Raw genomic sequence first — 25,726 nt, 5'->3', positions numbered from 1 at the left:
AACCATCTTACACTGTATTTAGATACCAGACAAGTCAGAGAAGGACAAAATGCACAAAGAAGGAAAACCTCCTGTCCCATCGCTATTTTAATGTAATCATTTGACAGTCTCCTGAACACAGGCAAAGACTATAAACTAAGCTCAACTGTAAACAGATTTCCAGCAGTATTGCAAGTGTTTAAACAATGTGTTGCTTAATAACATGTCATTGTTGTTACCACAAACTATTGTCACATGCTAGTTTTCCTTTGACATAAAGAGTATTCTTAAGTATTCAGAAATCTTTAAGCATATTGAAATGTCAGTCTCAAAGATACTATCAAGGGCACCCTGAAGTTTCTCAGAAGACAAAGCGCCAAGTAGCAAGTAAATTCTTCCTCAGTAAAAAAGCAAAATTTAAGGTTCTCAAAATAAATCTGTAAAGTTCCTATCCTAAGTCATCATACAGTCCCACTGGAGAAACAAACATGTTTTGAAGACCTGCAGAGGAAAAGAGTACCGGTTTTATGTATGATGAATAGCTATTACATTACTACTTCACTGTGAGATTCCTTTCTTTATTTATTTTTTAAATGTGCTCAAACCTAACAGTGAAAAACTACTGAAAAATTACATATGAAATTGCAAAGCCCTTGGGATAGGTAGACAAGACCACAGATGAAACAAGAATTTCAGGTAAGTGACAGAACATGAAATAAGGGGAAGAATTTAGGAGAAGTAGAAATATGAAATTGAAAATAAACACTGAATATTCTATTCATGTATTTTATAACATGTCAAAGTATTTCCAGTCAAAGTAAGAGTGCCATTTGAATTTTTACATGCAGAACTGACAAACAGGCAGTTACAAAGCTGATGCTGTATGCATACAAAGATTTATAGTAGAAACAATCAACAGAACTTGTTAAACTCCAAAAAATTACCTACTGCTATCATGACAAACTCAGAAAAGTAAATCAGTAGCTCTTTAATGAATTTAAATACATGTACATATTTGCACGAAATCATTAAAGTCAACAGTTCTGAAGTGAAGACACAGGAAAACATATATGTCAAGTTATCAAGTATTTCTCCAGATGCTTAGAAACCAAGTAAGCAAAGTCTTCCTCCTAAAATTAAAGTCAATTCTGCAATCTATATGTTTAGTTCCTTCAATTTTGGGAGTAATTCTCATGCAATAGATACTACTTTCCAATATTAACCGTAACAAAAATAGACACATCTCCCAATTACTCATCACTTTCTGCATCGCTGTCTTCCGAAGAGTCAGCCAGTTCTTCCATCTCTGCAGCAGCGCAGTGCAGCTTTTTAGTACCTAGAAGTAATTAACAGAGCACAATATTCATAAAGCAAGAAAAACCAAGAGCTTCAAAACAAGTATAAGAAGTATTTCAGGCTACACACTGGACCAAAATACCATAGGACAATGGACTGAAATGCTTTCTTTCTAAGCTACTCTGACAGAAAAAAAAACAACCCTGTGGTTTGCTAGTAGAGGTTCTCTCATATGTTTTCAGAGATGAACAAGAGTTAAATATATGAAGTACTTTAAATATATATCAGTACTTTAAATAAATGTAGGTAATAAATCCAGATGCAAATTATTTCATGTACAATAAGCACTTATTTGTTCAATCCTTACCAACTGGAAAAGGGCTTTTGTCTTCAAAATCTTCCCAGTATTCAAAGTCAAAAGACACGTGAGGATTCTGTTAATAAAAAACACAGTCTGAAATACCTGAATTAAACACAGACAGTATGTTGGGAACATTCAGTAATTCTCAAGTTAATTTCCACTTCACCTTGTTCTTTAGTAACTTGCACCATGCTCCTCTTTTCTCTTTTCTGAGGACAATAACAGCCTCTTTATCCTTAATCACACACATAGACTTCTCTGTAAGTATACACTGACACAACTCCATATCAGCCAAGTAAAATTTGCCTTCTGAGCAAGCACTATATTAAAAAAAATAAAAATAATTTAAAAAAAAAAAAATATATATATACATATATATACACACACACACATATATATATATTAAATGCAAGCTAATAGCTAAACTTTGTGTTTATTATGCTTAATTATCTTAAACATACCTGAAAATTACCTTCTCCTTCAAGAATTCACATTTATAGTCATCTATCCTTGCTATTTGAACCTTCACTGTAACAGCCTCTTCATTTTCAAACCATTTTATTTCTGGATAGAAACTATAATAAAGTTTAATTGGAGTTAGTCCAAAAACAGAAAATAAGCTGTCTTAAGTACAGCCAAGATTCTCACATTAGGATGCCAACAAACAGCACCTGTATGCTTATTCAAACCCTAACAGTCTGACTGAATAACAGTGACAGGAAAGCATGTCAGGACGCCAGCCCAGTCTGATACAACAGCACTGCCATCTCAGTCCTCGAAGCAGCACATTATTATAGTTCAAGTCAGGAGACACTCCATTAGCTGCAGTATCCAGAGGTATAAACCATACTGCCTCATGTAAGAACAGTACCATAGCCCAATCTTGAAACTGTGAATTACTACACACTGTTCTATCTACAAAGAAATAAGGATAAGGAATTAATTGAAAAAATTATAAAATGGGCCATAATTTCCTGTTGAAGACATTTACGTTATTCTACTTAAGTGCTTTTCTTGTTTTTCGTTTTTTTTTAAAGAACATTAACACATCAAAGAGAAAGACAAAACCAACTCATCTCATGCAATACCAATACCTGTAACACCACCTGTAAATAGATAATCTCAACAAGGATAACTGCCCAGTTTGGCAGTTCACAATTAAAGGAAAGCATGACTGAATATTTTTTTTTTTTACCATTTCTGCTGATCCAGTGAAGAGTCTCCTGCTTCCTCTGCTTCCTTAGTTTGAGCAATACCATCTAAAAAATATGAAATGCAGGAAGATATTTTATACTTACCTATACAAACCATTTACTGCCAGAGTACCCCAGTAACACTACAAAAATAATTTGCTAACAATCAGGTTACTCACAGTTCAAAACGTGGCATTTCTGTCACTTTACCACATACCAGACGGAAAATAAAGTATAAATAATCTACAATAAACATTCCGGGACCTTGTGATTTTTTCTTCCCCCCAACCCCCCCCATTCCATTACTCAACCCTCATCTCTCCAAACTGAGATTTCAACTTAAGTCAGATCATTCTCTGTTCTCTTCCACGTCTAACATCAAGCCATGCGCTTTTAGTCCTCTGCAGACTGAATGCCAAGTCTTTGAACATTAGATTAAAAGGAAAAGCTGTATTTTGCCATCCTAGATCTAGATATTAAAAGTCAGACCTTTCAGTGAACAATGCTGTTATTCACCTTGGATATTCCAGTAGAATTTCTTTCAATGCTATGGCTTTTGACAGCCAAATGTTCATTCTCTCCTTGGTAGTTAGAATTTCTTGCTTCCACATACCAGAGCTAAAGAATTCTCAGTATTTCAAGGACACTGAATTCCCCAAACAGTAGAACAGCTATCCCAGCACGGCTTATTTGCACAGCATCTTCAAACTGCTCACTAGGAGGTATTTGTGACTACTCTAAATGTGAGCTATGCAGTACTGCGCTGGGTACTCAGAAATCTGCACTGTTAACTGAAAAGTCCATCTAGGTGCTTTACTTGACTGCAGATCTTACAAGTTTTCAGAAAATTATGAGAATGCTTACCACACGGATGATTTCCTATAATCACTTCAGAAGAATTACAGTTTTCTGAAGAATTTCCCAGTAAGGACAAGCTCTGCAGTTCAGAGACATTCTCGGGACTAGCTGCATCCTCCTTTATGCTTCTGAATACAAGAAGACATACTTTTAAAATGAAATGTTTAAAAACATTAAATATTCAAAGGATTCCTAATGAGAATTGGAAATTCTATTTAAGTTTTTAATTTTAACGTAAACAAAAAATAGTGCAAAACTTCTAAATGCATTTCCACACAGAAACCAACCAGCCAAATTGTTGTCTTAATTTTATCAGGGATTTAATTGACTTCTTCAGTATTTGGTACAATGCTGTTTTGATTGTATGACAAAAATGATGATAAAACACCAATGTTTATAGTTACTGCTGAGCAGCATTTTACAGAGCCAAGATCATCTGCAGCAAAGGGCCCAAGGAGTTGGGAGGAAACAGAACTCTGACAGTTGACTTAAACCAGCCATAGGGATATTCCATAGCATATGACATTATCCAGGAGTTCTGAAGGGGGCTGGGAGAGGAAGGAGGAGTTCATCTCTCACTCTCCTGTTGCTTGGGGGAGCTAGCTTGGCATCTGTCAGGGGCTGGTGAGCAACTGCTGATGCATGGCTAACCATATACATTTATACATACACACACACCATAACTACCCTTTTCCTTTTCTCTATCTTAGTAAATAGCTTCATCTCAGCACATTGGGTGGGGGGAAACAAAGCAAAAGGCCGCGCAGTGCTTAGCCACCTGCCAGATTAAACCACAACTATGTATGCCTTCATTGTATGCATTTTAAATGGAAAACCTTGGAATCCTTGACAGACCACAAAAGTTGTGCCCTTCCACACCACATATTTACTCAGTTAAGAATTTCTTTTTAAACAGCAATGTGCACAGAGCTGTTGCTATAGAAAACATCATGTAACCCCATTCATTAAAGAGTACTGCCCTAATTATGAGAGCAAATATCACAAACAATATTGTCTGTTTAAATAAAAATCATACTCTACAAAGAATAATGTAAATATCCAGTTATTTCCCTAGTAAAACAAGAGCTGAAAATAATTTGGAAACACTCACAAAGGCTCCAAATCCTTTGTGTGACTTGATACCTTCATGTGCTCACACAACTTCTGAAGTTGCAATATATGTTCTGGATTATCAGTTCCCAGACCCGTAGACAAAATCTCAGATCGCACGCTGTATTCATTGACATACATCTTCAAATCTGAAAGCCTGGTAACCCGGACCTTGAATTAGAAAGTGTACCACATGAACACAGCTCAGATTGCATCTCTCCAACTCTAAGCTATTCTTTAGATGAAAAACATTAGATATCTGCCCATTTACTTCTGATTTTTTTGAACCTTGAATAACTTGCTAATATTTAACTGTTCTCAAAATACCAGCATTTTTTAAATTGTAGTAAGTGCTCAAATAACCAATAGTTACTCCATCTAGAAGAATCAACCTAAGTAAATAAGTAGGACAATTCTTGAACCGATTCCAGAAATTACAACCAAAATATATACCATACAGTTATAACTACTTCACTAGGTCCCTCAGTTTATGGACTGGAAAAAAAGCAACAGCTAGAAATCAAGAGGAAAAGTTGAGGTGCCATACCAGAAAGGAAGTACTGAGGTAAAATATTTGCAAATAATTTTCTCTTTCCATTCTATTTTTCAGTTCATTGAATGGACAGGAAAACAAAGCACAACACATTTTAAAGTGGAGGAACAGCCTCATGTCCTCTTGAGCAGAACCAGAACAGAAAAAATGCCTCATGATCACGTGTGCTTTACTTGGCTCATCAAAATGATCTGAGGATGCCTCATCAACTCCCGACTGTAAAAAAGATTCTACACCTTCTGAGCAATGTTTGATAGCAATTAATGGAAATCCCAGCTCTTAAAGTTATTTTTGACACAACAAATTTATTTATGCCATTAGTAAAGGTATGAAAGGCATCTGATTTTTCTATTTTTCTTCTATGTCAGTACTGCAGTCGTTATATCCAATTGATTGTTATGGGAATGATTCTGGATGTTAACAAAAAGTTCCATTTATGAAAAATGCACACAACACTGCCCATTAGTTTTCCACAAGACCAAGAAATCATCCAGATGTAAGTAGGAGTGTAAAAACAATACAGAAACAAGAGCTCTCATTCTTCCTACCCTGATGAAAAAAAATTAATGCAAAAAACATTTAAAAGCTTGTTCTAAACTGCAGAAAAAAAAACCAAAACAATAAAACTGGCTACAGGGTTGAAAGCAAAAAAAAAAAAAATTAACGCAAAAAGATCATTAAATCTGAAAGCAATCAGCAAATTTATCATGGAATAAAAACAAAATCATAATACAACTAGTTAAACAATCATCAATCATTCCTAGTGTGAAACAAGTGGCACCTTCCCTTTAGTCCCACTCCTAACCGGTACAAGAACCAGAAGAGACAGTAAAGGATTAGAAATATAACCAGAATAAACTAAGGTATAAGAGGTCTTAGGTACTCGGAAACAACCTCAGAGTATATCCACCTGGACAAGGTATCCAATTGGCTTCTTAGTACATCCAGTAATAGAGAGTATACAGCCTTTCAGCAGTCTATTTTAGTTCTCAGTCACACACAAATAACACTAATTAAAATCAAAACAGGTACCAACAGAAAGCCAGGTATGAACGAATGTTCTTGCTATAAAGGAGTATTGCTAGAAACATGCAACTCAACAATACCACACGTACCATTGGGTCAATCCATACTGTATTTCCTAAAGTAAGCACTACCTTTGCTTCATGAGGTTTTCTTTCAATTTTCTTACGAATACGATGAGTTACCTGGGGAAAACAAAACCGTCTTTGAAATGTAAAGCAACATAAATTGGCAACATAAATTTTTCTTATAGAAAATAAACACACAAATTAAAGAACTTCAGGAAAATACTATAAAGAAACCAATGACTATTACCCTTGGGTTCCATTCTGTGTCATTATCAATGGGTTTAACTCTACAAACTACAAATTCCACAGCCTGAGGTGGCAGATGCTGAAATCTTGCAGGTAAGTGAAGAAGCTGAGAGCTTTGAACTTGACTGGTCCTGCCTTCATCTATGTACTCAATTTTGATGTTAAAATTTTCTTCTTCTTTTGAAGAAGTCTCTACCACCTGAACCCTTCACACAGTGGAAGAAAACAGAATTAATATTCATCTCATCCGTTAAGAATGCTTCAAGTACTTTTAACAAAAAGTGGAAGATTCAGATTAAAACATTAAACTATAATGTTTATAATAACAAATACATATTTGTATTTTTCACTTGACAAACTTTTTTTTTTGAAGTTTCTTTAAAACAAAGACTGATCTGTATTGCATTTATTTCTTGTCTTTGGAACATGGTGTGGAGACAGAGGTTGTTCTCTTTTTAAATCAAACACTGATCTTTTCTTTAAATATATATAAAAAGTATACATGAATAAGTAAAAAATTAAACATATTTACCTGTGAAAGACTGTTTCCTCACAGAATCCATACAAAGCTAGCTTCTCTACCTTTTGAACAGCAACTCTATTGCTCGTTTCCTTAAAATACTCATTGATTTCTTCAGCAAGAATGGTATATTGGTCCTCATGTTTATCTACTATACGACCAAAGTAGTTTGTTGCATTTACAATATGGAGAGGCAGTACCTGAAAGCAAAAAATAAATTGGGGGGCAGGGAAGAGTGTTTCTGAAATAATGAGATACATGATATAAATATATAGTAGTAAATAAAACATAAACCCCCTTTGCATTGAAAGTTAGGATAAAAACCTCATCATTATCAACACAGAAGTAAATCTGAATTACCTGCAAAACAAGTTCAGTTCAAACTAAAGATAAAATCTGGCACACTTGATGCTGCAACCCCTTCAACAGACCAAAAAAAGCTGAACAAAAAATTCCTTAACTACAATACACATATTATAACAGTATTCATGTAATTTGGAAAAAAAAAAAAAAAAAAGTACTATGCTGATGCAGCTATTTAAGACCTGCCTTCTTACTATCTGGGACAAATAAAAACAACTTACAGTCACATATCCAGAAGTCTGTATAGGTTTAGATGGCATATTCTGGAGCATGTCTACTTGTAAATTAATTTGATGACGATCTGGACACACCGTTCTATTCCTACATAATAAAAAAAACCAAAACACACGAGCAAAATCTGATCTGATGTACACAACAGGATAGTTAATGAAGGAATTAGATTAAGTCGTTATTCAGGGCATACATTTGTGCAAGGACGAATAACGAGCTTTAAGATAACTTAGTATTTCCTTACTTGCAAGTCCCAAACATTTTAAGGTAGGTGCACAACGGCCGTGCAAACTTCTTCTTTTCTTCAGCTTCTAGCACCCCAGCCAGTCCTGGTGGAATGTCAGCTTCAGCATGCTCCAAATAACGCAGGATACCAACAGTATGGCACTCACTGGTTTCTGTTAACATTATGACTGACCTTGCCTGTAGACAGTCTTGATCAGATGAATCCTAAAAATACGTGTTTCTTCAGCTTTTATTTATCCACTATTAAATTATCACACATGAATATTAATTTGTTGAAGATTCATTCAAACCTTTATCACATTATAGAAGTTGTCAGACATGCTGTATAGACGCCGACCGAAGATTATTGGAGAAGAAGGAAAACTGAAATGTATCACACAAGATGCATCTGTAATCTCCAAGAACTGCATGCAGTCATCTGTCAGAACTGAACACATGGTTTATACATAAGGCAACTGCTATACTTGTGACATAATGCTTCACATGCCTTACTTGCAATAGCTGCTTCCTCCTCCTCATCCACTGACTTAAAGGTAAGGTCTTTTCCCTATACAGATTCATAAGATACTGCATTTTTTCAGTAAACATTTCTGAAGTATATGGAACACAGTACTACATCACCTCTAGTTCAACTCTGCATCTTGTAGCAGTATCAATGAAGAAATACCATAGGACACAGACAGATATTTCACGAGAGTAAGACTGAAAACATTTCCAGTAATGCAGAAATGCTAATCTTTGTATAAACCTATGAATCAGGTACAATTAAGTCAATCTTCTTGCTCTATAATATAAAAGGGTAGAAAATATGTTTAAGATCAGGTAAGAGTCTTTGCTATTGCAAGCAACTCCACCAAAGCATAAGGGAAATAATTATACTATGACTTCAGAGGTTCTGAATTTCAAACTGAAAATATCCTCTGCATTAGCAGAGGATCATGAAACTAGGAAAGGTCTCAAAGTGTTAGAGGTTCTCATAAGGAGAAAAAAATGTTAGTATAGGCATAGCACTAACAAATAAAGAGATAAAGTAATTTGGACAGAATTGACCTTGCAAAGCAAAGAGAACTTAACATAGTTATTTGACGGAGGACATTAAGTCACCATGAATAAATAAACAAACAACCAGAAAACAAGATGATACTCACCTAACACAACACGACTGCCGCTGCCGTAGCTTTTTGTCCAATGTTCTAAGAAACCCTTGATATTAAACTCCATCTCTTTATGTATTTTGAAGGCAAATATTGAATTTCTCTTCAGTGCCTGATGACAAAATAAAATCTGTACGTTTTTCCAATACAGTAATAACTGCTCTAAGAAACTCTTAGTAATTTATCGTAGTATCTGGCATACCCTTAGTAATGTAAAGAACTGAAGGCAAGGCAGAAAAAGAGGAGCAAAATAGTGAAGTTCTTAGGTTCTTTAAATGAAAAATACTGAAGATGAAGTTTACTTATTTCCTGCACAAAGCAAAAACTATAAAAGTTGGCAGCTGTGTGGAACTTAATACTTAACATTCTATTGTATGTCATTTAAAACGTGCAAAGTTGGTATATACAAATACTACTAAAAACTTTCTCTAAAAGCATGAACATTTGTAGCACCCTCCTTTTTTTCTTTTCAGTGGTATCATTTGTGAAGAGTGCAAAATTTAACCCTCAGACATTCAAAAGAAAACACACACAAATTTAGGTACTTTGTTTTTACCTTATGTACTATTTCTACTTCATCTATGGAATTCGTGAAAACCAGCACCTTCTGAAGATTATTAGGGGTAAAATCCATCATTTTGAGTAACACAGCAATTCTCTCACTGCTCACACAATGCTGCACAACCTAGAAATTGAGATAAAAGATGGGTGCTAGTTAATATAGTCTATACACATATACATATTTTACAACGTACTCTTCCTTTTACTGAGTGCTGTGCATTCTTACATAATATGGCCTAAATCATGATAGAAAAGGTAAATGGTTGCTCTTAAGTTTACAGTAAATACAATTCTCACAGAGATAAATTTACAACAGCTTCCAGAAGAATATATTCACATCAAAATTAATAACCTATATTTAAGCATTTGACAAAATACTCCATTAAAGTTACAGCTGTGATTTCTCATTCATTCTGTTTTAAACGATTTTTCAATTGAACTTCAGCATTGTCAAGTACCACTAAAAAAATTACCTTAATACTTCAAAACACATGCTGCACTCCCTGAAATACTTCTATTAAATAAAGCATCAAAGTACTGACATTTTCAGTTCTGCTCAACCATTTATTAGACTTCTCACAGGAAGGGATTTGTCGTCTTCTTCTGCACTTAAATACCTAATGTTGTAAGTCTCTTAAAATTTTCAATTATAAATAATTTTTAGATACAGAATTCAAGTTGTACTTAAAACCTTTTATATTATTATTTTTAAGGACTCCACCGGATTTTCCAGCAATTAACAAGCATCTAAGAGCTCTTAATATCTTCTTGACTTAAGATTTAGCAACGTAAGTTCTTCACTGTACATTATTTCACAGTGAAATTGTTTTTTAGTTGCTGTATTTTAGGAAAATTTGCCTTGTAGTTCTGTCACTCACAATTCAAACAGTGCAAGAACTTTCTAATTTATTTATTTATTTTTTGTCACAAAATATATGATTTGCAAATGCTTACATAAAATTCTGACTCATACGCATTACAGTGGATAGTTGAGAGAACATCTTCACCTCAGCCCTAGAAAGAAAGTTAAATCACATTCAGCTAATGCAGAGATTATTTTGTATGTTTCCTAAGAACCACCTCAGTTCATACATGGGAGGTTACACCTGAGCAACCTGAACTGCAATTCCAGCACTATCCAGTCAAAACAAATAAACAAAAAACCCAGCAGCTACATATATTGAGCCTGATCACTACAAACAACAGAATATCTTAGTTAACAAATAACGACACCACCTCCAAGTTTTTACCTGTTGCACATTTCCAAAAATGGAAGCTTCTTCCAAAGCTGTTATCACAATGTAAGGATCATTCATGAACTCCTTTATTAAACTTCCTACATGTTTATTCCACCGAGTTCCAACAGCAATAATTTGACGTGGTGGATATTTCCATTCCTCAGTAATGCGGCCTTTCTTGTAGTAATTCAGTATAACAAAAACCTATAAAACAAAGAAGAGCTTTACAATCTTAGCCCATTCCACCAATGAGTCTGTAAAAGAAGTGGAAAGAACCCTGCTCTTCCTGTCAAAAACTAAACTAAAACCACCATCGACAAGACTCAAGTTTCATATCCCAAGCCATGACTTAGCATTTCCACTACAACTGACTGTACGACTATATTTTTCCAGCGTTTCAATCTACCAGAAATATGTATAACATTTCCATTTTATTTATTTAAATTACTTTGTCTTTTCTCAACACTACCACAGCGTCTGAAGAAAGCTGGTATCTGTAATGCCATCTACTGTCTTCAAGACTGCTAGGGGCACTAAAAGTGAAAGGCATTTTACCATCAGAATGCATAACCTATTTACCTGTTCAGCAGCTTCAGAGAATAGTACCTCCATTTCATCCAAAATAAGATGGCTGAGTCCAGAAAACATTAAAATGTGATATTCATACAATCTCAGAAGGCTGTATGGTGTAGTCACAATTATTTCACCTACAAGTTATTGAAAAAAAAGCTATGAGTATTTTTAATTTGTAACCTCAAAGAGTAGTAAAACAGCCTTAACACAATTTACTGTTAAATAGTAGTACTGAACTTCAAACATATCACTATGGAGTTACAGCATTAAATAAACAGTATAATACTATAAATTAGTAACTTAGTTACTTATTTCACAATTTCCTGACATTAAGACAGCCCAGTGTTTTCAAGCATCATTAAGAAAATAAAAAAAATATTCTTACATCCTTGGATTTTCGCCGTTTCAGCTTCTTCTTTGTTATTCCCAAGTATTATCAACACTGGATGAAGCATCCTGGAGCACCTGCTGTACTTTTTCAGTAACTCAAAAACAAGCTGTGCCTTCCTCCAACCAGGACATAAAATAAGCACCAGTGGCTACATAGGTACACACACAGATTACAGTGTATTACCTACAGTTCTCAACTTTTATCTAGAACTGTACTATTGCAACATTTAGGGCAAAGAAAATCTGAAGAACATGCCTTCAAGCATTTCCAAAACAAAACTTTCAGTACTGCATCATCTAATAAATGCAGATGTTACAGATCTAAGGAATCACATGCCAGGCTACCCTGAGACAAGAAGGACACATGCAGTAACTAGCATAAAAAGTCTAAAAAAATTTAATAGCAGTAGCATCTGATCTTACTTAGCTTGCACTGCATCACCTCCACAGAAGACCCTTAAAACTTCAATAGCTCTATTCTGAGATCTAATACAAGTTACAGAACAATTTTCAGTATTTTAAAAAGCTAACACAAATACAAATTCAGTGAAAACACTTAAAGTGACGCAGCAATAATCACTTGTTAAGTATTGCTTACTATGTCTTTGTTGTATTCACAAAGTCCAACTCTGTAAGCTTTTATGCAGAAAACTTACATAAGTTGTCAAACTTCAAGATCACATTAGATACATACATTTTAGATATCTGCTATTTTTTGCATTATTATACTGCATCAGCACTTCAGAAGAGAAAATCTGATAGTACTTTAACACATACGTACTCCATTCCTTTTTGGCAAGGCTTTGTAGCAGCTTTCCACTTGCAAGATAGTAAGGACTGGTGGGATATATATGAAAGGGTCATTTCCTTGATAGGAGATGGCAACTACATCACATCCTCGAGCTACTGCTGGCCAACAGTAAGATTCTGTGAAGTTAGGGCCTAAAAACATATCCTGAGCAAGTTCCTAAAGAATGAGATATTAAGAGTTACGTGTGAAAACAGTGCATTAACATATTTACAAAAGCAGACAAAACATGGAGTATTTTAAGAGCTTTCTGATCCATTTCACAATAAATATCCTCAGCACAATATGAAAAAAAAGAGTTAAATTACTATAGTAAAATAATGGGAATAATGGCTAATACGTCAGTAGAAACCTATATGATGCTTACAAGTATCTGTGTCAGCATCTCTTTAAAAGTTTATTTCATCATATGAAAAATATCTTAAGACATTCCTCAATCAAAATAAAGTATCACTATAGTCACATATTTAGTTTATAAAGTGACAACACCATACACTTGTTAGGAGAAATTCAGCATAAAAATCAAATGTTGGTGTTACCTTTTTCAGACTATCATGAAGTGGTGCTTTTTCCAAAACTGGAGTTGGCTCAATTTTGTTGCTAAGAAAGACAAAGCTTCGTTCTTCACTAAGGTTTTGAAATCTCTGGAATCATGTAAGTAGAATACAGTATTGAAGGCAATACATAATAAAACATCAAGTAGCTGTAGAAGACAGTTCAGCTGGCCATTCACAGAATATTAGAGAAGCAGAGCAGGATAATCATTTACTGCTAACAATACTGATTCCCATTTCCCCCCCCCCAAAAAAATTTTCTTAATTAGGTGTTTCTCTTTAAGTTCTGTAGTGGTTGTCACCTCCAATACCCAGCAAAACTGGAAAAAAAAAAGTGATTCAGAAGAATTGGACAGGTGACTACAATATTCCTTATCCGTCTGATGTACATTCAATCAAATTCACCTTTGACAATTTATTACAAAACAATACTTACAGATTCATTATTTTCATTCAGATCCTTGTCTGACCTTTTGTATGTTTTTTCAAGAGAGGAACTGGACACAGTATGACCTGGGAAGAAGATGAAATTTTCAAGTTATATGAACACACAAATCCATTATTATTATTAACAGCCACAGCTACCACTGCTTTTGTTTAGTTTCTTGTATTATTTGCTAATAGTAAAAAAAACAAAAAAAGTCCTCCATGAGGATGGAAAGTTGCACACCTTTTAATGGATTGGAATCACTACAATTAGCACAACCTGTAAATCCTACAGTTTTACAACTACTTCTGCTGAAAATAAACCCATCCAAATGCAAAACAACAGTACTGCATCAAACAACTGATTTCAATAATACCCAATGCTATAAGCACATTAACAAACAAACACCAATACAACTCGCTCCCAGTTTTTGTCTCACGCAATACAAAACAAAGAACACCTCGAAGTATTCCTGCATCTGGTGATTTGATGACTGTGAACTCATAAACATCTTTTGTTAACAGAGTTGTCTGATTCAACTACTGGATTCACACTGAGACAGCAGGCTTAAGTTCAATATATCCACTTAAAGATATATTATATATTGTATGTTTCTAACATATATTGTTCCCACCTGCTTCAAGATTCTTTGGTACGTTCTCTTGCAACCGCACTGGCCTGAAAGCAAGTGCTGGATTAATGATTTCTACTGGAGGAGAAACAATATTTAATGATGTCAGGTTATCTTGTTCTTTTGCTGGACTTGGAATATTCTCTCTAGCTTCCTCAAAACGAGCAAAGTTCTTTAACACAAGATCATCATTAATGCATACCTAAAAAAAAAAATTTAAAGTATTAACACTTGAGCAGTATTACTGCTTTTTGAATAAATACAGAGTAGGAAAGGAAGCTGTATCTTCTAGTACCTTCTTGAAAGAGATTTTAATTAGCTGTAATTTCATGTTTCATGGTTTTAACACTGATATTAGCACTCACTTTTTTTTAACCTATTTGTCAACTTTTTTTTTATATTAGTCTCTTATATTTGCTTCTTTTTTATAAAATAAAATATAGTAATAATAATTAAGAGGGTAACAATATTACTTCAATTTTTAACATGACTGAAACACCTTTAATAAATAACACAGCACTAACTGTATCTGACATAGGACAAAACTCATTAGTAATGCTTTTCAGCCTTAAAAATTGCAAAATTATGATTTGTGTACCAACAGGTTTACAGATATAGAAGTATCCTACCTTTTCATCTTCTACCGTCACATAAAGAATAACATGAAATATATCACCTTCCACAGAACATAACTTCGCTTTGATTTGGGTAGTTGCTAAAATATAGCAATAAACAAGGAGATCTATTAACACCTCACTAGCAGTATTTTTCAATCATTCAAAAAATAGAACAATTAGATGATTGTGATCTATTAATTTCAAGAGTACGAATGTTTTGATTTTTAAAAGGAATAGGAACCAAATTAAGCAATAAGATCTTAACATTAGAAAGGCATTTTTCTCAACCTCTGAAGGAAAACTTGCAAGAGTTGGAACAGACCAGTGACTGGTCCACAGATACTAGTCAGACACACACCAGAAGTATTTACAATCCAACCTCAGATGAACAAAGCATAGTGCCATAGAAATTACTTTGAGCACAATCCATTTGATGATGTAAGTATAACATTCTCTTCTGAGCTAATGTTTTATGTTCCTGCCACACAACTAGCAAAGACAGCTTTTAAGCTGATTCAAAGAATTAAGCTAAATACAAAGAAATGTGCCACTATTTAAAACAGTTGTGCTACCTTATTCAGCCTGCCCCAGAGAACGACACAACTTAGACACCTGACACAGCTTATGGAAAAATGGAAGCCCTCAGTACTCGAGATGCACAACTACATATAATTCTGGCTAAGTCAATTCATACAAAAAGAACTATACAACTCATTTCTATTAAAAATTCAGTGAAAATTCAAAACATATATTCAAGTACTATGTTTCTCTGCCAAGTTATTTTCCCCCTAAACAGAAGTACCAATTATGATTCCAACGAGATTTTTACCTTTCAGAAGACTTTGAAAATACCACGTAGCAGCATTATCCCATCTTTTGGCTGGTCTAGGGAAACAAACACAACCAGTTATCCCACATCATCACAAATTCAAATGGTAATCTGAATAGTGAGGCATGTACAACAGAAAACTGTAAGTCATGCTAAGTCTCAAAAAACACATCTAACAAAAACATTAGCAGAAACTTAATACTTTGAATATAATTCTGGTTTTGATGTAACAAATTACTTGAAAATTAATGGATATTGCTTTGCCAATATATGATGGACGCATCCAACATAAAACAAGCTAGTTAGAAATAAAATAGTATAATGAGAAATAAAGCAAGAATCCATTTACAGAACATATTAATTACTTGAAATCAATACTGAACGATTTTAAAATGAGCACTTTATAAACACTGAAATTCTAAAAACTTAAAGGACTGCTACAAAAACTTAAGCTGTCATTGCCATCATCTGCAGCTGCAAATATAAAATATAAGGGTTCAAACTAAAAACAATTAAACATGCTCAGGTCCTCTCTACTTATCAACTAACCTCTTGATAATTCACAAAAATAGCCCACTCAAGATGCTGTTCCTATCCAAACTAAGCTACTATTTTTTCTGTCAGAGTATGTAAGTAAAACATTAATTTTCTTTCAAAGTGTTTAAAAAACACCTGTTGGACTACTAAAGAACACGGAAGAGCTGGCAGAGAAGCTTATGTGTTAGCAAACAAGTAACAACCAAGTAACACAGCCCTAGGATGGTAAACAAAGGGCAAAAACTGCCAAACACATCAAAATTTCTTACAGTTTCTAGACAAATATCAAAAGTTTCAAATAGATGAGAAAACAAATCCCAAATGTTCCGGGACAGAGTTTTATTTATGAATTGCTCTTTAAAAAACAAACAAACAAAACAACGTTTTATTCTTGAATGAAATTTTACATCTAAGAAGTGTGTGACAAGAACACAACTACTGAAATCTACTTACACTATTTTTGCTGTATCTTCACAGAAGTTGACACGCAATGTCACTGGCTTTGTGCAATACAATCTACATTTTTTTGCTCTAAATGGGATTTGTGTAAATTTTTCCATTGCAACTCGAACACTTAAAAGAAAAAACAGAAATAATCTCACTTTATAGATTACATTGTCCAAAAGTCACTGGTTTTTCAAAGACATTCTTTTATTATCCTACATATGACAACACAGTTCTTCTAGATGTTTGGCTCCTACTGTCAAACTCCACACTTCCCATTTAGCAGAGAAAGCTCAGTTTAAAGTCTTTTCATGATAGCATACATATGTCTTCTGGCACTGCACACACCATTTGACAATTCTTACTCTTAAGTAAGAAATAATATATTACTAAAATTATTAAGGAAGAAATTAATATACTTACTTGCATTTGTACTCATTACTCTTAAAAAAGAAGGTATTATTTATATATTGGTCAAGACACTAGTGAAAGCTACACCGTTATCCCTTACACGTAGCATTTTGTTTTTATTTTTAATATCAATCCCTCATTAACAAAGGAAAGTAAGTTTCAGTAATGTTAACTGGCAGTCACACATTTCAATCATAACTGCCATATTTAAATCCCCAATGACAATGTAGAAGTTTTTTGTGGTGTCACTTCAATTAAACCAGAGCCCTGTTAGTATTTAGTTAGAAAAAACAGTCACAATATTTACATACATTAATCAACCAAATAAATTTCTGTACTGCCTTGAAAAAAAGACACTTACTCCTTTGATTTAACAAAAGTATATTTTGCATAATCCACTAGAAAACATTCTATTTGATAATAGTCTGCACAGTACATGATAGACTTAACAACCGCTCTACACCAGCACTTCAGCTCCTCGCTGAAAACCACACAAAGCTGAAAAAGAAACAAGAGAACAGGTTCTCATAAATGGAATAAATTACTCTTAATTTTCTTAGAGGCAAAAATATGGTACTTACTGTATAGCCCTAGATTTACTTTGTAAACTGTAAACGTTACAGCTAACACAGTTATGAAGCTACACATAAGAAAAATATCCTATACTGATACAATTTTCTATTTCATAGCAGTAATTTAAAAAACAATTTAAAAAAATTAACATATCTTGGATGTGCAAATAAACCACTGCAAATATCACATTATTTCTTTTCATGTGTAAAACACACCAATAATTTTACCTGGTTTTTTTCTAATGTTATTGGCTTTACTTCATCTTCATAAGCTTTGTCATAGAATTGATTCATTTCTGCATTCAGCTTTTCATATTCTATTTCCTCAACGACATGAGGCCCACATCCTTTCATAGTAACCCAAAAGCAGCCTGGATCTTCAATCTGGTGTGAACGGCAAACAAAAATAACAAAGAGTATCACATCCTCCTGAAGTGACAGGATACTTCTATGAACACCTGGGCAGTGAATGTAAAAATAACATGCAGTCCTTACTGAGGTACGTTAAAATTATGAGAATATTAAACAAACAGAATATTAGTAACAAAACATCTTTAAGCATCAAAGCTTCTGCTCAATAAGTGATGTCTCAATTTGCACTCTTTAGTACCACAGTACCATATCCATCCTGAAAAGTTGTAGCATTATTTAAAAGGCTCGTTAACTGAACATAATGAGTTAACTGCAATCACAGAAGCTTTTTATTTGAACATTACTTCTGGAGCATACAACAAACAGCCAAAAAAATACCAGATGCCAACACACTTTCTTCAGGTTCAGAAGGTCTATAAGACAACATTTAAATTAGGGCCACAGTCTTCCACTCAACTTCTTTAAGCATTTTACATACTAGTTTTTTTAGATAATAAGGTTACACAGCATTCGAGGAAAATAAGTTTTTGCACAATGTCCTGCAGGATTCAGTAGATGCTATATTTAAAATTATGCAGGATACCTTCCATTTTAAATTTTAGCTGCATTCCTATTAACTTTTCATTAGAAATCAAGACAAAAAGAAAATCAAAAAGAGTGAGAAAATCTATATAATCCACATATATCCCCAGCACACGTATAAGAAATGACTACTGAATAGAAATAAAAGCATCATCTTATTTGCAAATTTGACTTCCAGTTTCATTGAAATAAACACCAACCAACTTAGCTTTCAAAAACCCCAGCTTACTCGTAATACGAAGACTTCCATAACGCCCAGCTGTTCAGTCTTCTTCAACACTACTGTAAGAAACCAACAAACGTTTAACTGTTTTAAAGCTTTCACTGGTTTTGAAGCATAGCTAAGAAGTATACAACAAATATACATGAATAAAAGACTTCTAACTACATAGAGACCTAATTGAGATTTGCCATCCACCTATTCACATACTGATTTTCTGTTATGCTACCACATCAGTTATATTTATTATCCTCAAACTACTTACAGTCTATAGGCTGTTATTTTACTCCCAAAGGCCAAAGCAAATCTTTTGGTTAAAGGATTGCTACAGCTACCTGGTCACCCTCATCAACACCAGCAAGAAACTCAAACATTACTAAAAAGAAGCAAACACAGACACGAGTCCCATCCTCAGCCAGTTTTAAATATCACATATTGCTACTTATATTTCACACAACACTCACATCGAACAGAATTACAATAGCAACACACACCACCCGCCACATCAAATGATGTACACTTGTCACGGTTTTGCATGACAACACTCTATTTTCACAGACTTGTGCATTGCAACACTGCTCCCCACAGCACTGCTCAGCCTATTTCTTAAAAGAATTTACACTGAGGTAAGTTAACAAAGTATTTCAGGAAAGATAAGCCAAGCCAGCACTAAAACTGCTCATACAGTAACTCCTGCTAAAATATGATGCCAATAACACACAAGGAACCTAACTTCTTCATGTCTCTCTAAGCATAAAAGCTTGTAAGAGATCTATCAAGTCACTAAGGCCAACACACACACAGGAAAAGGTCTGGTTCCCCTAATAAACTGCCACTCCATCACTAAGAGGACACCAAGGCCTGCACCCGACCACAACCCATCCAACACCACTATTCACAGAATCACTGAATGACCCGGGTTGGAAGGGACCTCAAGGATCATGTAGTTCCAACCCCCTGCCTGGCAGGGCCACCAAACATACACCTTCACTAGATCAGGTTGCCCAGGGCCCCATCCAACCTGGTCTTGAACACCTCCAAGGACGGGGCATCCACAACCTCCCTGGGCAGCCTGTTCCAGGGCCTAACCACTCTCCTAGTGAAGAACTTCCCCTGACATCCAACCTAAAATCTTCCTCTTTTAACTTAAAACCATTTCCCCGTGTCCTGCTATTGTCCAGCCCTTTCAAAGAGTTTACTCCCCTCCTGGGAGTAAGTTCCTTCAGGTATTGAAAGAATGAGGTCACCCTGCAGCCTTCTCTTCTCCAGGCTGAACAAGCCCAACTCCCTCAGCCTGTCTTGACAGGAAACATGCTCCAGCCCTCTGATCTTCTTTGTGTTCCTCCTCTAGACCCACTCCAATATGTCCATGTCTTTTTTGTACGGAGGGCTCCACACCCGGACACAGTACTCCAGGATTCACCTCAGAAAGACACTTGATTACAGCAACAGCTACTTTAAGCACACAGGGAAAGGTGGAAGGACACCCTTCAGACAACATGGGTCTGATGCAAGCACTCTAAGTTCTAACACCCTGCCCCTACCTTCCTCCATCTCACAAAGGCACCTCACCAGCACAAGAAAACACACAACACAACAAATTCCAATAAGAAACAGCATTTTCTCCCTTATTGTACCTTAAAGTTATACTCTCCCTTAAAGAAATAAAAGCTTTAGGCACACAATGCTGCATCAAACACTCACACCTCAGCACTCACCACACAGAGCTCCACGACGCTGCACAAATCCCGCCGCCTCCCGCGCTCACCAATAAGGGCGGATGTGCCCTCAGGCTGCGCATGCGCAGCTCCGCCTCACTGAGGCACCGGGGGGAGGAGGCGGGAAGGCGTTGTCAGGGCTGGGGTGTGCTTCGTTTTCAGCTCTTTAAACGCATTATAGTGGAAATAACGTGTTGTGGAAATAGAAGGAGACCTCAGAGCAGCTGGCAGGGGGCAGGTGTTGCTGCCTGGGCCTGCAACGGGTCTCGTTTCCCCTCAGACTTTCTCAGTTTGAAGCACAGCATGTATTGAAAGACTTGTGGAGGCAGAGGGAGATTGCGCTCGGTGTTTCTCTCTTGGTATTAGCTACGCTGAAAAGCATCACAATCTCTGAGAAAGCACCTACATCTTTTTTGATGATGATCATTCTACTACTGTATACTCACCATTCCATCTAGGCCTTTATTATTATTTATCATCTCATCTCTGATTTGTCTTTGTGCAGCCCAAGGGTGAAGCACTCAGCTGGAATCCAGTCCCCCCCACAAGCAGCAATCTGTTCTTAAGTGCTTCAGTATTTCAATTCCACAGTTTTAACCACCACTTTTTAACTTAATGTCGCAAGATATTTACTGTCTGTATATTGTAGAACATTTATGTTCCTATTTGACAGTTATATTCATTTTTATAGCGAAGTAGTATCTTTTCTGTTATTTTTGTTGTTGTTTGGCCTTCAAGCTCCCCCTACTGGACCCGTTCACTTTTACTAGTGTAAAAAACAAGTTCCAGGAGGCAATCAGGAGAGGCAGACTATTCATTTAAGCAGGTTTAGTATTGAAGTCACTACTTTTTGACGTGCAGCAACACTTACACAACCTATAGGAACATACTGGACCATAAAAGTTCAGAAAAAATCTAACCTCGTTGCAGAATCACTTATTTAAATAACTCTGAAGCCAAGGTACTTGTGTTATGCATAAGAACAATGCTGATAGGCATGCTTTTTCTTCTTACCTACCTAGTATTACAGTGCCTGGTGTTAATCTCTAAGCGCTGCAAATCATGTCAGAGGGTAACACAGGATCCATTCTTTGCTTCTTCCTCTCACCATTTTTCTAATTTTCCTTTCATCTTTATGCTGTAAAGAATTAGCCAGAATACTGTGAAGGACAATGCTTCACAGCAGCAAGGGACTTCTAAACCTAGAATCATCTGAGCGTGTTCAATAAAATAAACAGAGAAAAAACAGGAACATTTTTCCAGTCCAAATGAATGCTACAGACCAGTTCAGTATAATGAAAATACTGCAGAAAATTTTATTTTAATTGAAATACAGAACAAAAGTTGAGACAAAGCTTTCAGAACAGCTTTACTGTCTAATCTTAAGTCATCCTTCCAGATGAAGAAGGTATCACATCACAGCTCCGTATGCTCCACTTACTGCTCCCTTCCCCCAGATAAAAGATCAAAGAGTAGCTGAGCTTCCTCTGAAGTCTTTTAATCTCAAAGACACATTAAGAAGCACAATGTGGGATACTGGAATGTGGAAATAGTTGTTTCCAAGGCAGTACGTTATTTCCTGAACTTTTGGAAATCTTTTTGGAGCCAAACAATTCATTTTTCTTTTTGAAATTACAAGTAACTTGAAGGTAAAAGTTAAAATGAACAAAAAGAATGTTTGCACTCAATCTGATAGATGATAGTTTATGTCTAAATTCTCTCTACCTTTGAAAATAGTGACGTTTTGCATAAATTACCATTAACATAAATTATTTCATTTTATCAAATATAAATATTGCTTGTAATAAATATTTCATAGAATCATTGAAATACTTGGGTTGGAAGGGACTTCAAAGCCCACCCAGTTCCAGCCCCTTGTTATGGGTAGGGCTGTCCCCCACCAGCTCAGGCTGCCCAGGGCCCCATCCAACCTGGCCTTGAGCACCTCCATGGATGGGGCATCCACAGTTTCTCTGGGCAGCTGTGCCAGTGCCTCACCACGCCCTCACTAAAAAATGTAATGTTAGCTAACAAATCTGGATATATGCACATACACTGTTTTTCCAAAATTTGAAATATATCAATTGAATTGGAACAGGAGCTACATTCATTTCTAGACCCAGGTTACAGGTTTAGAAGAATAGTAAAATAATTCTTCAACTCAAAACATACTTGTTTTGAACATGTGATACACCTTAATTTTCAGTAAGAAAAGGACCTCTGTGACCCAACAGAGCAGCTGGAATCCCACTACTAATGTGTAAGTAGAATAAGTTGGTCATTGCTCAGTATAACTGGTATCAAATCACTCTCAAGTTTATCCAGGTAATTCAGTTGGTGATCGTATAAAATTTTCAGTAGCTTCTGAACATCATAACTGGCACAACTATGAAATTTCAAAGACTCCAGGAATTAGATACAAATTGAAAACCTACAATCACATTAAATGCTTTGGCAAGGAATATTTAAGTCTGTTGTCCTGAATAATCGGAAACTGTTAGAAAGGATGAGAAACACAGTGAATATGTAATTAAACATATTCTAGCTTCAAACCAAACAGGTTATAATCTGCTATTGTAGTTTGAACTATCAGTGTTTATCATCAGCGGATTCACGTGCTTATATTTTGCTTGAATATTAACATAGACAGCAACACTGTTGGTATTTTTTATTACTATCCTGTGTAATATACTACCCTCTTTCATGAGATCTTCAACTGTCTTATCTGTTGACATTGTTGGTTTCTTTTCGCCTGTATAATCTGGATCTTCTGGGTATAACTCGTCACCTGAAGAAAACAAACAGAACAGTGTTTAGTTATACAATGCCTGGCTTGTTCTACAGCTGTTTGATTGAGTGATACTTGCAATTTTAACAAATAAAAAAGGGTGGCAGAAGAAAAACAGTAGGAAAAGAGTGCAGTAATGTGACTTCCGAAGGTTCTTCCCTCACAGTTATAGATTGGCTTATGAAAAGTGGCTCAAGTATTTATCAATTCCCAAAGGTTTTACATACTTCAAAGAACCTTCATCTGTTGTCTTACCTGGTAAGAGCTGAATGAAGCCATCTGCAGCAGTTAACATCACAGGCAGCCAACGTTCACATCCCTCTAGAGCTCGATCGGAGCTGAACTTGTGTAAGGCATCCAGTGAGGAGAAGTTGCACAGTCTACATACTTCATAGAACTGAGGTGGAGCGAGCCAGATTTCTTGAGATTTAAAGCGTTCGATAGCTTCTAGGGGCGATGACCACTGAATGAGGAAAACAAACCTGAAATAACTGCTTCAGCAGCAGACCAAATTACGAGTCTGCCGCCGCCCTTACCATAAAGGCCGCTATCTCCTGGTCGTCCTGCACGGTGTGCGGCGGCCTGCTCTCCAGACAGCACAGGTAGAAGGCGGTGTCGTAGCGCCGCCCGCCGCGGCCCGCCCTGCCCACCGGGGTCAGCCAGTTGCTCCACTCGTGCAGCGCCCAGATGTCGGGGACGCAGCCCAGGTGCCGGCAGAGCTGCAGGAAACACGCGGGGTCTTCCTGCACCCGGCGCCGCCACTCGCCCAGCTCCGCCGCGGAGAGCAGCTGCTCGGCGGGCAGCGAACGGACCGGGCCGCTCCCGTCCCGCGGCCGGTCCCCCGGAGCCAGTAGGAGGATCCCCGCCTCCTCGAAGGTCTCCCGGATAGCGCAGATTCGGAAGGCGACCTCCCCGGGCAGCGGCGAGCCCAGCTGCTGCCGGTCGGTGGAGAAGAGCGGGGCGCGGCTGCTGCCCGGAGGCGGCGGCCGGACGGCGCCCAGCCCGCAGCGCGGCGTAGCGGGCAGCAGCCGCAGCCACTCGGCCGAGAAATCCGCCGCCTCCACCAGACCGCCCGGGAACACGTGAGCGCTGGGCATGAAGCTGCTGCGGGAGCTGCGCTGTAAAAGCAGCAGCTCGTAGTCACAGGGCCCCAGCGGACACGGCGCCCGCTGCCCTCGCGCGCCCGCCGCCAGCAGAACCGAAGCCGCTTCCCTCCAGTGCCGCAGCCTGGGGTTCATCTTGGGCAGCCGGGAGGCGGCGGCCGCGATCGCGCTCCGAGGTCGCTCGGGCAGCAGCGCCGCCTGCGGTACCGGAGGAGCCACTGCAGCCCCGAGTTGCGGAGGTCGAGGGGATGGGATGGGATGGGATGGGATGGGATGGGATGGGATGGGATGGGATGGGATGGGATGGGATGGGATGGGATGGGATGGGATGGCAGCTCGCGTGACGGAGCCTGTCAACCAGCGGCCCCAGTTCTCAGTCCTGGTCGGTCCTAATCCCGTAAGCAGTGTTCGTGCGGTGCAAAGCTTAAGTAAACGCAGCGGGTTTGCAGGCACGTGGCAAATGGCTGAGGGAAGCAAGGAGATCGCTGTCACTTCACTTGAAAAAGTAAAAAAAAAAAAAACGAAAAACGAAAAAGAAACCCCAGAAAGAGGCAGTTTGCACTTCCTGAGTTTTCACAGCACCGAGTGTGTTCACAACAGGACAAGGAATGTGTCCAGTTGTTGGTTGCCTCGAGGCGGCGGCTCTATTCGAGCGGTGCTGAAGGGACAGTGGTTACAGCCCCGGGAGTCGCGGGAACCGAGAGCTCCGGTTTGTAATCGGAATATGGCGAGTGCCCGAGGCCTCGGGGCAATCCCGTTATCTGTGCTTCACATTAGAGGGACAAAAATTATGTCAGTAAAATTATGTCAGCTCTTCAGCTAAACGTTCGGCACCTCGGGTTGTTTGACTTTTTTTTATAAGCTTTTGAAGGGCAGGGCTGTTCATCATCGTTCTGCTCCTGATTTGGGTTTGGCAAATACTCGTATACCCTCCCGTGCCTCTGACAACCACTGCATTTTATTTTCTATTTGTGCTTAATCCTCATGGGATGTGAACCGTCACTGAAATGTTTAGAGGCAATTGAACCAGTGGGATCCCAGAGTATAGCAATCGACAAAAAAAATAATATTCAGCACAGACACAGCTGGATCCTACGTTCATCCTGATGTCAGGCTCCAGACAGCAGGGAATAGGTCAGCCACTGAGCTG

The 25,726-nt window shown here is 37.2% G+C and overlaps 2 protein-coding genes across 6 annotated transcripts; both read right to left on the bottom strand.

Annotated features, from left to right (window-relative positions):
• Nucleotides 1-543: 543 nt before the first annotated feature.
• Nucleotides 544-21,669, bottom strand: TDRD12 (tudor domain containing 12). 5 transcript variants are annotated; one of them, XM_032447150.1, is made up of 29 exons: nucleotides 20,686-20,764; nucleotides 18,977-19,029; nucleotides 18,022-18,177; nucleotides 17,583-17,719; nucleotides 16,820-16,939; nucleotides 15,830-15,885; nucleotides 15,013-15,098; nucleotides 14,387-14,585; nucleotides 13,762-13,838; nucleotides 13,311-13,415; nucleotides 12,745-12,930; nucleotides 11,959-12,112; nucleotides 11,580-11,707; nucleotides 11,013-11,204; nucleotides 9,758-9,886; nucleotides 9,196-9,313; nucleotides 8,338-8,474; nucleotides 8,046-8,251; nucleotides 7,792-7,891; nucleotides 7,220-7,407; nucleotides 6,689-6,893; nucleotides 6,466-6,558; nucleotides 4,799-4,968; nucleotides 3,694-3,815; nucleotides 2,832-2,895; nucleotides 2,098-2,211; nucleotides 1,803-1,956; nucleotides 1,643-1,729; nucleotides 544-1,315 (listed from the first exon to the last, which is right to left on the bottom strand). In XM_032447150.1, the coding sequence occupies exons 2-29, from the start codon at nucleotides 18,995-18,997 to the stop codon at nucleotides 1,061-1,063; spliced, it is 3,759 nt and encodes a 1,252-aa protein (XP_032303041.1). In that variant the 5' UTR covers nucleotides 18,998-19,029; nucleotides 20,686-20,764; the 3' UTR covers nucleotides 544-1,060. The 5 variants fall into 5 exon arrangements, with proteins under 5 accessions (XP_032303041.1, XP_032303042.1, XP_032303043.1 ...); XM_032447151.1 differs by having other exon boundaries at nucleotides 20,672-20,722; XM_032447152.1 differs by lacking the exon at nucleotides 20,686-20,764 and adding an exon at nucleotides 20,605-20,667.
• Nucleotides 21,670-21,976: 307 nt separating this feature from the next.
• On the bottom strand, nucleotides 21,977-24,746 carry NUDT19 (nudix hydrolase 19). Its single transcript, XM_015873946.2, has 3 exons — nucleotides 24,010-24,746; nucleotides 23,729-23,936; nucleotides 21,977-23,473 (listed from the first exon to the last, which is right to left on the bottom strand). The coding sequence occupies exons 1-3, from the start codon at nucleotides 24,709-24,711 to the stop codon at nucleotides 23,247-23,249; spliced, it is 1,137 nt and encodes a 378-aa protein (XP_015729432.1). The 5' UTR covers nucleotides 24,712-24,746; the 3' UTR covers nucleotides 21,977-23,246.
• Between the last annotated feature and the right edge of the window lie 980 nt (nucleotides 24,747-25,726).

This window comes from Coturnix japonica, chromosome 11 (assembly GCF_001577835.2).
Source record: "Coturnix japonica isolate 7356 chromosome 11, Coturnix japonica 2.1, whole genome shotgun sequence".
NCBI classification, from domain to species: domain Eukaryota; kingdom Metazoa; phylum Chordata; class Aves; order Galliformes; family Phasianidae; genus Coturnix; species Coturnix japonica.
Note: the sequence above shows the minus strand (reverse complement) of the source record. Positions and strands in the feature narration are given on the sequence as shown.